The sequence below is a fragment of the Mastacembelus armatus genome, chromosome 13 (genome assembly GCF_900324485.2).
Source record: "Mastacembelus armatus chromosome 13, fMasArm1.2, whole genome shotgun sequence".
NCBI lineage: Eukaryota > Metazoa > Chordata > Actinopteri > Synbranchiformes > Mastacembelidae > Mastacembelus > Mastacembelus armatus.
The window spans coordinates 24538717-24555900 of NC_046645.1; the positions used below are offsets into that span (position 1 = coordinate 24538717).

A 17184-nucleotide genomic window follows, 5' to 3' on the forward strand; every position below is an offset into this window, starting at 1 on the left:
TGATAATAATAACTGGTTTTAAGCAGGATGATTGATTCACTTGCTCAGTCTGACGTGAAAGTGTGCGACAGACTCGGTGTCATTCAAAACTTCCCCTCACATCCATCTTTGTGTCACCGTTTTTTTAAATTTGTGTCTGTACGGTAAAGTTAGGAATGAAAAGGAAACTGTCCCGTCAGGATTCACTCAATAAATCACTGAGATGTGACGCTGTGACTTTGGTGTCAGTGTTTGATTCGGCACCTTATCAGTCTGAGGTCCAACACCTGCAGAACCCGTCCCACTAGGTGGCGGACTAAAACGCACCTGATGCTTGGTTCACCAGCGAACACCACAGCCTGTGTTCACACACCCTGAGCAGCAGTTATCCAGAATTCACATTTTACGTTGAAAAGTCCAGGCCCCAACTCTAATCACAACTGTCCAAGACCAAGCCCCTCCCCTCATCAACACCTGGATCCAACCTGGACCTAAGACCGCATCTGAACCCTCAAACAGCCCTTTGAAGTTATAAGGATCAGACAACATCGTCACATGTGATAGTATAAAACTCAAGGTGTACAACACACATTTCCCTCACTTCCATTTCTTGAGTCTTAGCCCTGCCCACACAAAACAAGGAAAAGACAGGAGTCAGGAAAGTAGTTTAAAGAGACATGAACTGTCTTCTTGCCCAATCCTTAATGCGCAGTGTCCAATCAAAAACTGATTTCCAATGAATGGACGTGTCGGTCTATAAAAGACCTCAGTGAAGGATGACTGGTTGGAACCTTGGTTACAGGTTCTCCAGGCAGCCTCCTTGCTCCTCAGGGCAGAAATAAGAGCTTTGGGATTTCCTTAGTCATGGAGGACCAAAATGACTTTTGGGTTGACTGAGGACCTAGGAGCCATAGAATAAGACAACAAAGATTCAGCCTGTGACTTAATTTCCCAGAGACTAATCCTGAACACCACCTGCTTAACCTGAACCCCAACCTTACCTAACCCTGAACCAGGCCATCACCCTTTAATTTGATTTCTTAGCAACGTCCCCACTAGTGAGTGAGTGGTCAGATTAGGGCTCACACTATGAGTAATACCTTGTACACGGACACACACAGGTGTCACAGGTGAACTGGGTCAGGTGGTGTAATGTGTTTGCACTGAGCTTCACACGTCCTGTTCACCATGAGCTGTTAATAAAGACTTTATTAAATATCAGCGGGATGAAGTGTGTCTCAGTAAACTGTGAGGGCAGTTTCTTTTTTACTGTCGGAGAACTCAGATGACACCGAAGAACATTAAAAGCTTCTGAACCCAAACACATAAAAGTAAACGTGATTCAAGCAGTTTTTATGTTCAAGCAGGAGGCAGGTCAGGCCGAGCAGCTCGTCGTCCCTCCGACAGACCCACAGTGTTCCAGTCCTATCCTCACAGTCAGCTGCTCCGGGAACATCAACCGTGTGATGAACAGCAGCTTCACGCTTTTCATCGCCAACAGCAGCTGCTGACAGATGCCCCTCTCCCCACCCACAGTCTCTGTCTGTGTCAGCCAATCACATGTCAGACCACAGGATGGCCTTACTGCCTTTCTCCACACTGGCCACGTACGCTCCTGAGGATGACCAGGACACTGCGTTGATGGCAGAGCTGCAGACAGAACAAGAGACGAGAAGCTGCTGAGATCAGAGGAAATTAAAATGGAGGAATCAGAAAAGAAGTTTGTCTTTAGACATTACATTTGTCAATCAAGTCACTCAGTTATTCCACTGATTGAGAATATTTCTTTCTTTGTTTGAGCAGTAGTTGGGCAGGTTGGAGCTGCTGTAACCTGAGCCTCACTGAACATCATTACATAAAAGCACTGTATTTGTTTCTCCTCATCCTTTTAATGATTCACTACAGTCATGTCTGACGTTTGCTCATCTACTGCATGACGTGTGAAGGTCCACTGCCCTGGGGTCAGAATGGCTCTTACTTGTGGTTTCGGTCCAGAGTTCTGTCCACTTTCCCCGTCAGAACGTTCCACACATACAGAGCTCCCTCCGCTGACCCTCCGGCCACGTAGCTGCCGTCGGGGCTGGAAACACAGTAATGGGTCATGTGACACAGTCAGGGAAACCCGATCATCAAATCTCATTCTGAACAAAGGAGTTTCGTTTTAAAATGGGCTAAACTCACCTGAAGGTGACTCTGGTCCAGTCGGCTCCACACTTGAAACCTTGAGCGCTGAACAAAAAACACACACAGTTAGTTCATGAAAACAACAACAACACCGGGCTTTGTATCTAAAGAACAAACAGTCTGTGTGACCATATGGATCATATTTCTCTGCAGGGAAGTGAACAGGCAGTTTGGACCCAAGTAGATTCTCCTGTTTATGCAGTGACACGTTAAAACCAACGCACCTGAACGTTTGCCTGATGGCGTTGGTGCGCAGGTCGATGATCTTGATCAGGTCGTCTCTGGAGCAGGTGAGCAGCTCAGTTCGGTCGTGGTTTAGGTCCAGAGATGTCACCCTGCCCAGCAGCTCCAGCTCCCGCACTATACTCTCCGCTCTGAGCAGACAAACAGTGTCAGTATCAGCTTCCTAAAACTAAAGGCTTGTACCGGATCTGTTACACAACAGAAACACTCACCGAATGTCCCAGAATCGAACTTTCTTATCAAAGTGTCCACTCATGACACACTGCTCCGTACAGACAATGTCATTACAGCTGGAACCAGCAAACACTGTCTTCATACCTGCACAGGTGACACGGCAGGAGATCACAGACTGAGCAGCCGACTGGTGACATGTCTGTCGGGCTGCTCAGCCTGTGAGTTAAGGTGCCACTGGAGCCACAGTGTGTGAAATAGCTCACATCAGTCATAAAGAGCAGCAGTGAGGAATAAGGATCAAAACAAAAAAAAAAAAAAAAAAAAAAAGACAGACAGACAGACCAATCACATACAGACTTTGCTGCGGAGGTCCCACAGCTTCAGTGTCCTGTCATAGCTTCCAGAGACGATTCGAGCGTTGTCCAGTAGGAAACGAGCTGACAACACCTTTCCACTGTGACCTGTCAGAGTGTGCTGGAGAACACACACACACACACAGTTCACTCATGATGTGCGCTATGACCACTAATTACTGCAGATTGAGACGTGCTCGGTTACCCTCAGCACCAAACGGCAAAACAAACTGTGTGTTACGAACAGCTTTGAAATTTTTAACAATCTATTTTTTCTTTTGATCATTTTGATTTCTCAGACAAATGCAAACTTATTTGTTCTGCTAAACTAAAATATAAAAACGTGATGATTAAAACCAAAAGTGGATGCGATCTGAACTGTGAAAAACAAATATTTCCATTCAGTTGTAACTCATGGTCTCAGTTGAAGGTTGAGATCAGTGCTCAGGACCCACCCCCCAGCCCGACGCTCCATGATGATTGGTTCTGTTGGGTGTCAAGTATCACACTCAGCCTGTAGGATCTCTGTACAGACCAACAGTGATGTCACTTCCTGTCTGTCAGCAGCTCCTGGGACCATCATTGCAGCACTGGAGCATAATGGGAGCAGAGAGCAGGGGCTGATGGGAGCCAAAATGGTGGCTGAGGGGGGGAGCTGAGATTCAGACCTTTTACATGACATCACTGACCATGATCACCCATATGTGTGGCGTCCTCCATGTTGGAGTCAGAGCTGCTCTTACAGCAGGGACTTACTGAGGATGGGGCACAGGGTCCAGGAGAAAACCCCTCAGCTCAACACAGTGTCCGGGGATTAGTTTGATGCTTCTTTACTATGTCAGACCATCTGCTCCTCACATCTCTGCTAACATTTGTATTATTCATGTGGTTACTAATAATTCACTATAAAACTCTGTCCCCATCAATAACACAGTGACCACCTCTAGTGTCGCCATCACAGGGTTTTACAGAGGAATAAGACTCCTGGAGGAGACCTTGGTCTGAGAGTATGTTGAGTGAAACCTATTCTCCATGAAGACATCCTCTCTCATGTCTCTGAGGATGATCAATCTCTGCTTTACCCTCTAATCCTCCTGTCTATAGATAAGTGTTAGCAAAAAATAAAAACCTCAACTTTCACCTTTAATCCCCAGGATATACCTGGATGTGCTGCCTGCAGGTAAAAGCTCAATAACATTAATGAAGTGTGAAGTTTCACCCTCAGTCTGTAGTCGTCTACAGTCCAGATCCGACTGGCGAAGTCGTTGGAGGCAGCCAGCAAGTATGAACCCTGAAACCACAGAGTGAAAGTAGCCTTGAAATCAAAAAATATTCTAAACCATATAAATATAAAGGCCTAGAGGATGAAACTCAGGCTGCAGTGTGAGAGTGTGCAGACTTACAGCGCTGTCAAAGTCGATGCTGGTGATTCCAGCATTACTGCCGGTCAGAGCTCCTTTAGATTCACAATGACCTGAACAACAATAAAACATGAGAGAAGACAACAGGAGGGAAATGTGGACACTGTTACTTTAAAAACTAGACACTGAAAGGTTCTAAACCCTATAACATCCCAGTGAGCTCCTTCACATACATTAAATCATCAGGTACAACACTAATAATTCCAGTTTGTTTCTCATTTCGTTACTTATTAAAGCCGGTGACATCTGACCAATCCCAGCAGCAGATTCACTGCAGCTCCAGCTCAGATCAGACAGTTTCCATCTTTTTTTCAGCCTAATTCATCAGAAGACTCGACTGCTCGGTGTTTCCTTGTGTTTATTCAGTGCTGTTGTCCTCGTTTTAGAGTGATTCACTGTACTTTTCTCTTTAATAGGTCATGTCTAATTCTGACTAAACTACTTTGGCTTGTTTTTAAACCTTCAGTTTCCTGTATTCTCCGTGAGCCGATCTAAAACTCTGATTAACAAACTGGTTTTTCATGTCCAGGAAGGTGAGGACACCTTGTTTCTGACAAACTGCAGCAACTCTGGATAAATAAAAAAAAAAAAAACATTCTTGCACTGTGAGGAGCACTTCCTGCTTTATCATGGCAAACTTACCTGCAATGACCTCCCACAGCTTCACCCTGCGATCCATCCCTCCTGTGGCCAGGAGCCGAGAGCCAGGGCTGAACCTCACTGCATTCACCTCGCCGTCATGGGCTTCCTGGACACACACGTACGCAGGCACGCACAGAGAGAGAGAGAGACACACACAAATAAAACACCAGTCGAGCATTAAAAATGCCATCAACAGTTTCTGTTGGTCTCAGGTTGAAAACTTGAGATCAGCTCCCTCCTCCTCCTCAGCCTGGCGCTCCATGCTGATTGGTTCTGTTGGATGTCAATAACCACACTGAGCCTGTAGGTTCTCTGCACAGACCCACACTGTGATGTCACTTCCTGTCTGTCAGCAGCTCCTGGAACCACCAGGACACAACTAGAACCTGATGGGAGCAGAGAGCAGGGGCTGCTGGGAGCCAGAGGGCAGCAGGAGAGGATTGTGGGTAATCAGACCTTTTACTGCTCATCACTGACCTTATGTCCTCATTAAGCCGCGGACAGTCAGAGAGACCAGGCCAGTGATCAGCTGGGAAACACCAAACCACTGAAGGGACATGAACATTATTCTCTGGTGATGGGTTAGTCTAAGTGTGTCTCAGCGCTGAGAACAAAACACATCGGGTTGTTCTCCTGCCACTGGAGGTTTTGTCTAGTTTCTGTGTGGAGACAGCTGAGGTCACAGAAGCTCAGAGAATTACTTTATCAAACCAGGAGTACCCCTAAGTGGCCTGCATCTTAGGACCATGTGAGGAAGAAACTGCAGGTCAGAATTTATTTTTTTAATATTTCTTTTGCTTTTGTTCTTTAACATCCTATTGAATTTCAATTCAATTCAATTCAATTTTATTTGTATAGCGCCAAATCACAATACAAATCATCTCAAGGCACTTTACAAAAACTAAAACTAAAAACCCAACAATTCCCTTATGAGCAGCACTTGGTGACAGTGGAGAGGAAAAAACTCCCTTTAACGGAAGAAAAAACCTCCAGCAGAACCAGGCTCAGTTTGGGCGGCCATCTGCCTCGACCGGTTGGGGTGAGTGGATAGAGCAGAGAGAAAAGAACAGCAACAATAAACAACAAATAGACACTGCAAGTTGGTGGGGCCAGTAACTGCACATCAGCGATAAACAGCTCCAGGACCAGGGACACCTGCAGAAGGTACAGAGAGAGAGAGAGAGAGAGAGAGAGAGAGAGAGAGAGAGAGAGAGAGAGAGAGAGAGAGAGAGAGAGAGAGAGAGAGAGAGGGAGGGAGAGAGCACAAACTAGGGTAGAGAGAGAGCACAAGGTTAGTAACATTCAATGGTGGAATATACATGAGGTGGGAGAGAAGGGGGGGGGTTAGGGTAGGGGAGCTCAGTGCACCGATGGTCCTCAGGCAGTCTAGGCCTATAGCAGCATAACTAACTAAGGGATGGTTCAGGGTTGCCTGAAGCCAGCCCTAACTATATGCTTTGTCAAAGAGGAAGGTTTTAAGTCTAGCCTTAAAAGTACAGAGAGTGTCTGCCTCCTGAACCCAGGCTGAGAGCTGGTTCCACGGGAGAGGAGCTTGATAGCTAAAGGCTCTGCCTCCCATTCTGCTTTTGAGAACTCTGGGAACCACAAGTAGGCCTGCACTCTGAGAGCGAAGTGGTCTATTGGGATAATATGGTACTATGAGGTCTTGGTACTATGAGGTACTATTCTTTTTTAAAAAGTTTTACTTTATTTTAATTCTTGTACATAGAGATCATAGATCAGCGAGACGGAGTCAAATTCCTTGTTTGTGTACACAAACGTGGCCAATAAAGCTGATTCAGAAAGATTTTAAAACTTCAATCACCAGCTGATTTTTGATACAGGGACGTGTCTGACCATCAAAGACGTCAGTGGGTAAAAGACAAAGTGAAGAAAAGCAGCAGAGGACATCATGGAGGACTCAGATGATCATAGACTCCACACCGTCTAGTTAGTGCTGGGAGAGGCAGTGTGACAGTGGAGGTGTGGGCATGTACAGTGGAGCTGTTTCATAAAAGAAAAGAGCTGAGGTTTGATACCTAAACACCTGCATGTTAAGTTGGTTGATTGATACAACAGGAACTGAATCGGTCAATCAACCCAGGAGTCATTTTCCCAGCTGACCTGAACTGGTCCCAGTCAAACCATCAGGTTAACACTTGAGATACTTACAAAGACGTGCAGAGCAGTGGACGGGACTCGAACCTCTGCACACGCTCCAGATGGAGCCTCTGTGTTTTCAGGTGATGTGCTGAAGGAGTTGGCACTTCGGCGCCTGCTGGGAGACCAAACATACTTAACACCATGTGGTCGGATACACACAGTTCATGTCTTTGAATGAACCTCAACTGTCAAACCAGTGAGATTTAACGTTTTTCACAGCAAACACTAAAGTCAAACATCACATGGTTCTGAGTTCTGCTGTGATTACATATTTGTTCAGATCCAATCATTTGTGTCTGATATTGTTTTACTGATTATTGCTGATATTACTTCTCATCATTACTAACGGTGCAGCTAAACCACAAGACAAGGTGAGATATCACAGACTGATCAGGATCTGATGCAGCTCAGCTGATCGATCGATCAATTCATCAGAGCAGTGAGTGTCATTGTTGGGGACAATTTCCCAGTCAGTCATGATGATGTGCGAAGTGAAAAGTATTCTCTTATTTGTTTTTTCTGCTGCTTCATTTCTGTTTTTGGATATTAGATCTATTTATAGCATTACAACGTGTTCAAAGTGCAGCTTAAATAAAATGTCTAAGCACACAACATGGCCATATTCATGAAGAATACCCAGGATCCAGCTGCCTTTTGTTTTCCACAATTAATTATTCACCTATTTATAACTGGAGGCATTAACCCAATTTGACAGCTCTGACAACAGAGCTAATGTGTGTGGTGAACAAACATATCAGTGTTTCGAACAGGAACAGTTTCCATCAAATCTGCCATTAACTGGAAATCCGACAAGGAGGAGTCAGAACTGGACTGAGCTCCATTTATTCAGTAACGTGACCAGCAGCTGTGTAAAAATAAAACTGTGACAAATCTGAATTTGGTTCCATCTGCACTGAGTAACCAGCTAATATATCAGCTCACAGCCACAGATCAGTTAGAGACCTGTCCTGAAGCTGCTATTAACTGGAACTGAGAACAAGCAAATTGAACAGTGGCTGATGACGTCTAAACACTGGGAGAAAGGTCAAACGCCAACATCTTTTATATGATCTGAGGGACGTTCATCTCAGAGGACAGAAGATTGTGTTTAGAAATTCTCAATTGACAGTCTACTGGCAGCAGCATCTACTTTAAATCTGAAAATATAGATTTTTCTCTAAGATTTAAATTTGATTTGATGTTCAAACCCCGGAGCTTCCAAACACATCTCACTGTTAACGAGTCAAAAGAAAAGCTGCAGCGGAAACGGACAGAAAGCTCAGACAGCTACTGAATGGACTTTACATGGTTTGTTTTAAATAATGTTTTCTAAAATTTAGTGGCTCCATGTCCCAAAACAGGTTGAGAGAGGCAAATGTGATCTCTAATAACTCAGTTTAAACTCCATTAATTTGTCCACTTGTTTACAGCAATGCTCTCTATAACATCATGTGACTGATCAGTCCATCATACACAGAACACCTGAGTTCACTTCCCTCTTTATTAGCTCTGGTTTTGGTCACCACCAGCTTCTGGGAAACGTCTCTTCAGCTGCTAAATGCTCCATGGTGTTCTAATCTAAACTAAAACTTCAGGTTGAGCTGCTGCTGCCACAGACACTCAGCCTCTCTCTAACATGTGATAGGAGGTGGTGAAATAAGTGAGGGTTCAGTCCAGTTTGACAGGATCATGAGTATCACAACATGTTGTTAAGGGTGAGATCAGGACAGCATCATCCACAAACTGTGGCTCTTTATCCACACAGAAACAACAAGACTCCAGATCTAATTACTGATTTAGTACTGAGGTTACAAAGAAAGTCACTGTGTGCTCACACCATCAGAAACTGATCGAAATGTCACAGGTATCTGTTCAGAGCCTCTGCTGTCAATCACAGAACAGCTTACTGACCTGAGCCTTAGACACTGAACAGATCAAACATTCCTGCAGAGTTTTTCATTGGCCAATGTTAACAGAGCTGGAAACAGCTGGAGGCAGACACTGCTCATGGCTGAGGACTACTGTCATCACACATGGACATATGACCTATCAATCAAAAGCTGACAGTGTCAACACACACAGGTGAACACAGAGTCCTTCACCTGGAGCGTGGTGGGAGGAGTCCAGGCTGAACACACTCAGACACGCTGCAGACACACAGACAAGTTGACAGACAGGTGGTCAATCACAGCATGGACAGGCAAGACCCCACAGGATAGAGACCAGTACAGGTAGATGGACACAGGACAGGTAACTTTAGTGCTACATACCCAAAAATGTTGGAAATGGAGTCCAGCAGACCACCAGGAGGGGGCTGAGAGATTTTCTTACTGCAGAACCAACAGAAAATAGAGTGTACTGCATATCGAGAACATCATGTGGGCTGTAAGGAAAAGAAACTTTAAATCTGACAAATAAAATCTGAGGTAAAACAAATTTGAAAAACTCTACAATTGTGCCTACAATTGAAGCAGGACAGGTACTGGCCTCACCTGGGAGTTCTGCTCAGTGGTCTGTTCGGCGAGGTCTCTCCTCCCCCCTTCCCTCCATCCTCAGCCAGAACCTCGATGTCATCATCCCTGAGGGGAAGAACACTGAGTGAGACCTGACACTCACATTGCCACATCAGCGGAATAAAAATAAACGTTAAATCTACTGACGGGTCGATGGGCAGAGGCTCTTTAGCAGCGTCTGCCAGCTCCTTCTGCAGTTTGGCCTGTCTGCGCCTGAAAGAAACAGAGATCAGTCATAGAGGAAATGGGCAGGACTCAGGGACTGCCTCCTCCAGGGGTGCCGTCTACCTGCTATCCTTCTCGTTCTCAGCATTCAGCCGGTTGGCCTCCTGAGCTTTCTCTGCCATCCATCGAGACACCAGCTCCTGGTTGTCCTCTGCGGTTTTCCTCAGTTTCTCCTCCAGAGCGGAGAAGGTGATCTGCAGGGCATCATACTCATCCTTCAGGGTCTGGTTGGCCCGCTCCAGGTCCTGCAGACACACAGGACCAACAGCAACTGTGGATCCATAAATACCTGATACTTCTGCATCCACCACTCCCCACGACAGTAAAGACGAACAGACTGACAGCAGAAACAGCTGACTGGACTCTATTTCCCTGTCTACTCAGACTGTGAAGGTCTCAGGTTGAAAACTTGAGATCAGCTCCCTCCTCCTCCTCAGCCTGGCGCTCCATGCTGATTGGTTCTGTTGGATGCCAATCACCACACTGAGCCTGTAGGTTCTCTGTACAGACCCACACTGTGATGTCACTTCCTGTCTGTCAGCAGCTCCTGGAACCACCAGGGCACAACTAGAACCTGACGGGAGCAGAGAGTAGGGGCTGCTGGGAGCCAGAGGGCAGCAGGAGAGGATTGTGGGTAATCAGACCTTTTACTGCTCATCACTGACCTTCTTCACATCTACTGAGATACAGGCAAGAGCATCACCTTTCCTCTGGTGCCACCTTCAACTTCTCAGCTAATGCCAAGCAGATTCCAGATCAGGTAAAACCTACGAGGGCATTTCACCAACAGAAGTCTGACAGTTCCTACCTGCAGGCAGCTCCTCAGCTCTCGACAGTCTCCCTCCAGGTTGGCGATCTGCTGCTGGTACTCCTGCATCCTGAAAACACAATAGCAGATTATTAATCACAGGTTATTCACCTGCATGTGTCTGATCACCTGCTACAGGTAAACTCCCCATGTAGGCACGTACCAGGTAGTGCACACACAGATACAAATAATGTGTGTTTGGACTGATACTGACTTGGCCTCATTGCTCTGAATCTCTTTGTCTTTCTGTTGGATCTGGTTGTTCAGTTCGATGACACTTTGTGCCAGCTGCAGGAGAAAAACACAAAAATGAGGTCTGTGACTTTCCAGAACCACCAAACATCACTTTCATCACCTGAAGCTTTTCTTCACCTGCCCTGTCAGAAATCTGAAAACAGCATAAATAAGAAGACCATGTGAAGAAGATGGTGATTAAGATGAAGAATGTCAGGCTGGTCAGTTTAGTTTCAACAGAAAGATACGAAATATGGTGAAAACAAGGATAAATTAACAAAACATGAAAGTCAGTCATGTTGTTACTTTGCTGAAAAAGGATGTGAAACAATATGAAGTATTGAGACAGTATAATTAGAAGAGCTCAGCACCACACAGAACATGTAATTGAATTAGGACAGTAAAATTTCCTAGCAATGGCTCCCAATAATATTATATAATGAAAACACACACAGTGATAAGCTGCAGAAAATGGATAGAAGTACTGGATGATAAAAAAATAATTTATGCTCATTCTGTCTACCGCAGCAGCGGTCTACAGTACATGGTCCTAATCTGCTTTCTATTTTAGATTTTTCATTTCCTCACACACTCCTCAGATGTAAGAACCAAATGTTCCAGCCTCAAGGTAAAGGACATTCATGCTTTCTCTCATTAAACTCCTGCTGAATAAGTAATGCAGGATACTCCATCTTTATGAGGCCAAATGCTTCTTAACGTTTCCAAGAATCAGTCTGACATCAGCAGTTTTTACAGGGAACTTCCCTGTTGAGAAATCTGGTGTGTGTTGTAACACTGACCCTGGTGCAGTGTGCTCTGACCAGCTGCTGTGGTATGAAGCTGCAGAACCAAAATAAACCTGGCAGAGAAGTCACAGCTGACACTATTAGCCAACAACAGGTAATGAACTATTGTCATGGATAGATAAAATCATTCAGGTTGCGCTCAAAGAGAAACAAAGTCTTACTACTTCTGTCTGTAAAACTGTTCTTTTGAGCATCTGTTGGACTGTCATTGATCAATGATGACTAACCTGTGTTTTATTAGTAATGACACATCACTTCCTGTTTGTGCAGCAAGTGACTGACCTCTCCTCTTTTCTTGTGCAGCTCTGTCAGTTCCTCCTGGTGTTTGATTCTCATCTGAGCCATTTCCTGCTGCAGAGCATCGCTGCGACTCGAGTCTGCACCCGAACTGAAACAAAGAACACAGCCATCTTAAAGAATCAGTTCACTTTTTCAATTCAGTTTATGTATGTAGCACCAAACCACATTATAACCATCCCAAGGCACTTCACATAGAACCCAACAAGTCTCTCCTGAGCAGCACTTGGTGACTGTTAGAGAAATTCAAATGTTTACCCTCCTGTGACCTGATCCACCTTTAGTTTAACCAAAACCCTTCTGAATAGGGCCTATTGTGTATCGTGGAAATTTAATTTTCGCTCTCAGTGAGAACAGTTTGCTCTAACCTTGACTATTTGATAAGGGCCCAGGATCGGGATCGCAACATCTCCTCTTCCTTCCAGGTTTGGACCTACAAACCGTGCACGGGGTGTCTAAGACTCCTGACTGAAAGCCCTCCGCCCCAGTCCCATAAGGGAACAGTTTGGGGCATTGAGAGGCTGGGATCTGCTAAGAGAAGGGAGGAGTGACGCAATTGAATTTTGAAAAGAGAGACAAGAGACGGACTCCTGTAAGGTAAGAGAAATTTTATAAGTGAATAAGTGAATTGAGTGGGGACTTAAAACAGAGTGAAATTATTGATTTTTGTGTGAAGGGAGTCTCTGGGAGTTTCTGGCTCTCCGGGAATCCTGGATGGGTCCTGGGTCTTTGAGGTCATGCAAGCTGAGTAGAGTCTCAGTGGCTCATATTAGACAGATGTTAGTTCGAAATGAGACTAAAAATATGACTGACTTAACTTGAGTTCTGGAATTCAAACAAAACCGAAAAACCGAGTAGACAGAGAGGGAAAGAGAGAAAGGAAGGAGAAGAGAGACAGAAGCAAATACAAAAACAGTTAAAAGCCTCTTCACCAACATTGTATTTAGGGCAAATTGTTGAATTTACAGATGATCAAACAATGTCATGCTGTAGACCACCTCCTCGTCTTAACAATCCTCCACCGGCTCAGCTTCCTTCGTACACTCCCAGGAAGAGGAGGTTGCTGTTGGTCGAGAAATATTACCTCCCACAGCTCCTTCTGATCCTGTGCCTCAGCCTCAATCTCCTTATGTAGAAGATAGTGAGGGAGTGCTGGCTTATTTTAACAGACTGGAACCACTCATAGTGGAATACCAGTACCTGAAGGTGCTGCAGAAAGTGGGGATGGGCCGCATGAAGAATGCCTTCTTAAATGGCCTCAAACCTGAAATTTCAGGATTTATTCGAAAGCATCAAATTGACTGGAAAACATAAAAATTATACTGTGCATGGGGCCATTGTCCTCCAACAAAGAGAAAATCACAAAAGAAAGTTAGGACAAGAGCTGAAGTGCTTTTCACTAACTATGATAATGAAATGGTTTCTGAGTGTTATTTCCAGGGTGACAAGCCATGGCTTGAGGGCCGGGGGCAGGGATGAGGTCGCGGCTGGAGACCTGGCAGACAGCAGAAAGTTGATCATGACTGCTGCTATGTGTGTAAAAATACAGGCCACTGGACTAAGAACTGCCCACAGAGAAAGACGCTGCAGCAGAAGGGAGGAGCAGACAACAACAACAACAACAAAAAAAAAAAAAAAAAAAAAAAGGTCAGATGCAAAATACACACACTGAACAGCAGAAAAAGCAACAAGACTCACATCTGACTGAAGCTAACATTTGAGTCATAACTTAAATTATGCTTTAAGAAAAAAAAAAACCTAAAGTAACATTGCTGGTGCAAGGCTTGAAGATCAGATTCCTTTTTGGGACAAAAGCTTATAAATCAATCCTTCTGCAGCTCTTCTAAAATGTTTGGATATGCCTGTTGTACCTTTATCCCTCTGTCTCTCGAGCTTTACAAGGACTCCAAGCCTTATCTGAGAAGCTCGCTGAGAATGCTGGTATTGACAATCCCTTCACTTCTTGGCTGGAGGGAATGTTTGGTAAATGGAGCGGTCTGATCCAGTCCACACTCATCTGTGATGACTGCTATTTTGGTTACCTGTGGTTACTCTTGCATTCCATGTATTAAAGGCCTTTGTCAACGCCTTATTGATACAGCAATAACGAACAAATGTATCAGTCCATTTCACAGGATGACCAGGACCCTGAAACTCCTCCAGAGCTAATGAAGGAAGACATGATTGTGTCTTTTACCGACTATGACAGATTTGTCTTAACTTTTGAACTGTAAGGCCCTTTAATAGAAGAAGCCTCCAGCAGAATTGGGCTATCTGCCTCAACTGGTTGGGGTGATATGAGAAAAAGATGGGTTGGTGGAGCCAGTAACTGCACATATGCAGCCTACAAGAAGGGTACGTCTGGGGAGGACACACCCGGCCAGGGATGTTTTATTTTTATATTCAGAGTTTGGCATTTAGGCACACCAGACAATGAGGTTTAACAGGCATTCTGTTATCATGCAAATATCATTTATGTTGTGACTCAGGACAAACTTTACTGAACACACAAATGATCTTCAACTATGGCTGTTCTCTATATGTAGCTCATTTTGTCTCATTGCACTTTTTGTCACTATAAAGACTAACAAGGAGCAACAGTACAACAAGCTGTTAACTTTAGTGAAAGGACCAAACTACAAACTAACTGCTGAAAGTGGAGACAGTGATGGAAAGAGAATGAATGGGGTTAAATTTTGGCACTGAGCTGTGAGTAGGACACACATTTTTATTTCTGTGTGGAAATCTGATGTTCCCACATCACAACTTATAAACGAAGATGTTAAAATGTTGACTCGTCCACTGCCTACAGGTCACATGACATGACTGTCATAACACTGGTCATGTGATAGAAGGAAAGAACAGATAAGGTGTCCATTACTATATTTATGTGGACACCTTCCTGTGTTCAGTACCAGTCCTGTTGCCAGCAGTTTCTTAAGCCCATACAAGTCACAGAAGTCTGTTCTGCTGTGTCTCACCTGGCCTCGTGTCCTCTCTGGACATCATATTTCTCAGGCTGATATCTCTCTGACAGAACAGCCTGCAGGTCTGACTTTTCCAGCAGACGGTTATCTGAAACACACAGTTCATTCATTAAACAGCTGCACTGAGAGGTCACACAGGAGCTGCAGCAGTCCGTGTCTAACAGGGTTAAAACTGTAAGACAGAAGCTTTAACTGCAGCCACAGACTCATATCCACACACAAGGACCTCACCAGAAGATCAAAACCCTTTAGTTTACAGGTCCAGGTTTTAAGGTAATTTCTTAGAAACTTTAGTCATCATTTTCTGAAAATTGCTGCTATTTATCTGATACTTATAAGAATATTGTTGTGTGTTAGATTTGTACTGAATGTTAGATGAATTTCATGTTTAACTGTAGTTTGTATCTGCAGTGAAAATTCTTACTTTTGCTTTTCAAGCAGATGAAATTCAACAAATGAAATTTCCCCCAGGCAGGAGTTACACGCAAACATAACTACACAGAACATCATCTCTCATGGCACACTTTCAGTCCTCTCACACAAGTATCTAAGAGTCTGAGGAACCGTGACACTGATGGACTCACACTGATGGATGATCTCCTCGAAGGCGTGTCTCTGTACTCGGTCTCTGAGCTTCAGCTGCTCTGAGATGTGTCTCTTCCACGCGCACTCCACCCGCCGCTCCGCCATCACCACCTGACACACACAGCACAGCTCCATCAGAAAACAAACTTAACTACATCAGCAGCTGCTTTAGGAACAGAAGATATTTGGAAAATGAGGGGCAAACATTTTGAACACTTCTGGCACTTTACAGCCAAAATCGATTATTTACAGCTCAACTATAAACGTAGCGCCACAGAGCTTTAACACACCTGAAGGAGTCACTTGGACAAACTATAAAACATGCACAAACATGAAATAAACATTTTAAAGAAACCAAGTGTGTCAGTTTAGCTTCTATTAGCTTCTGTGTTAGCCGCTAAAACAACATTACAAACAGGAAGACGCCTAACTAACAGGAAACGGCCTTTTTGATTTAAAATCCGCCCGAACCCGAACCTTTACAGGTGCACGAGCCTGTCGGTTCGGTGTTACAGGTCCTGTTAACGGACCGTGTCAAACCGCAGCTCTAGGAAATATAAACACCCGTGACTCAACATGTTAGCATGTTGGGGACATAGCAGTGTGTAGCAGCGCTTTAAACTAAAATAATAAAAAAACAAAGTTACACCACCTGACTGCGTCCCGAGCTGTGGCTCGTTTCCTTCTCCGTTAACGTAAGTGCTGCTGTTTTGGGGTGGTCGGTGTTCAACAACTCCGCTTATCTCATTAACCGACATCGGCTTCTTCAGCTAACTTGGTCCGACCCAGCGCCATTTTGGCTCCGATGACTCACTTCCGGGCGGGTCGCAGAAAAATGACGTCAATTTATAAGAATTTTCTTTTTTTGGAAAAACTTTAAACACTTCCATGAATGTCAGTGTCTAAAATACATCCAATTTAAAAGTGATTTGTAAACAAATTCAAGCTATAATTCGATTTGATTCAATATTGACAGACCAGAAACTTTCCAAACACATTTATTGCGGCTTTACGCAGTGTCTAGCGTTGACTCACAACCCGCCATGATGTGGCGATGCGCAAGACCTTTCTGAAAATGTATATGATGTGGTTGTCGGGCGGGCGTGGGCCTGGAAATAGTTAGAAATACTATTTTTTTGTTATTATTATTTTTATCCGAAACGACCTCAAATTTGACCCCCTGAACATGTGTGAAAACTCACCAAAAGTTGCCCAGAAATCAGAATCGCGTGAAAATTTTATATTTTATATATTTCATAAACGACCTCAAAAATATGGCTCTTCGGCGCCCCCGACAAAAGTGAAAATACATTACGCCAATGGGAGGCCAACTAAATTTTTTTCATCGCACTCACCAAACTTGGCATGCTTATTGTTCATGTCGGGCCAAGCAAAAAAGCTTATCATGTCGAGGTCACATGACCAACAGGAAGTCCACCAGTTAGGAGTTTAACTTGTCATTGAGTTCGCTGTTTTTGCTCACCTCGAACTTGAACGAACCTCCTTGGGCTTTTGACCGAATGAGCTCATTCTTCGGCAGCCTCATCTACACAACAGGGGCAGGTAAACT

General features: G+C 44.4%; 1 protein-coding gene and 3 non-coding genes across 6 annotated transcripts; all 4 read right to left on the minus strand.

The window, feature by feature from the left end:
* Nucleotides 1–137: 137 nt before the first annotated feature.
* Nucleotides 138–16423, minus strand: atg16l1 (ATG16 autophagy related 16-like 1 (S. cerevisiae)). 3 transcript variants are annotated; one of them, XM_026328387.1, is made up of 21 exons: nucleotides 16267–16423; nucleotides 15614–15725; nucleotides 15024–15117; nucleotides 12028–12133; nucleotides 10920–10993; nucleotides 10706–10775; nucleotides 9961–10142; nucleotides 9820–9885; nucleotides 9652–9738; nucleotides 9430–9489; nucleotides 9262–9306; nucleotides 7169–7271; nucleotides 4997–5102; nucleotides 4337–4407; nucleotides 4153–4224; nucleotides 2934–3054; nucleotides 2619–2724; nucleotides 2388–2537; nucleotides 2161–2208; nucleotides 1958–2059; nucleotides 138–1629 (listed from the first exon to the last, which is right to left on the minus strand). In XM_026328387.1, exons 2-21 carry the CDS (start codon nucleotides 15717–15719, stop codon nucleotides 1536–1538), a joined length of 1863 nt encoding a protein of 620 aa, XP_026184172.1. In that variant the 5' UTR covers nucleotides 15720–15725; nucleotides 16267–16423; the 3' UTR covers nucleotides 138–1535. The 3 variants fall into 3 exon arrangements, with proteins under 3 accessions (XP_026184172.1, XP_026184187.1, XP_026184180.1); XM_026328402.1 differs by lacking the exon at nucleotides 9262–9306; XM_026328395.1 differs by lacking the exon at nucleotides 9262–9306 and having other exon boundaries at nucleotides 7169–7274.
* Nucleotides 3350–3623, minus strand: LOC113125771 (small Cajal body-specific RNA 6). The gene has a single exon (XR_003295187.1).
* LOC113125770 (small Cajal body-specific RNA 6) lies at nucleotides 5201–5474 on the minus strand. Its single transcript, XR_003295186.1, has one exon.
* Nucleotides 10290–10563, minus strand: LOC113125769 (small Cajal body-specific RNA 6). The gene has a single exon (XR_003295185.1).
* Nucleotides 16424–17184: the final 761 nt, after the last annotated feature.

Coding starts and splice junctions, on each gene's coding strand:
- atg16l1 (XM_026328387.1), bottom strand. CDS start 15,719: ATGGCGGAGCGGCGGGTGGAGTGCGCGTGGAAGAGACACATCTCAGAG. Junction 9,490..9,651: donor CCACTGAGCAGAACTCCCAG/GTGAGGCCAGTA, acceptor TTGGTTCTGCAG/TAAGAAAATCTCTCAGCCCC. Junction 1,630..1,957: donor ACTCTGGACCGAAACCACAA/GTAAGAGCCATT, acceptor TTCTGTCTGCAG/CTCTGCCATCAACGCAGTGT.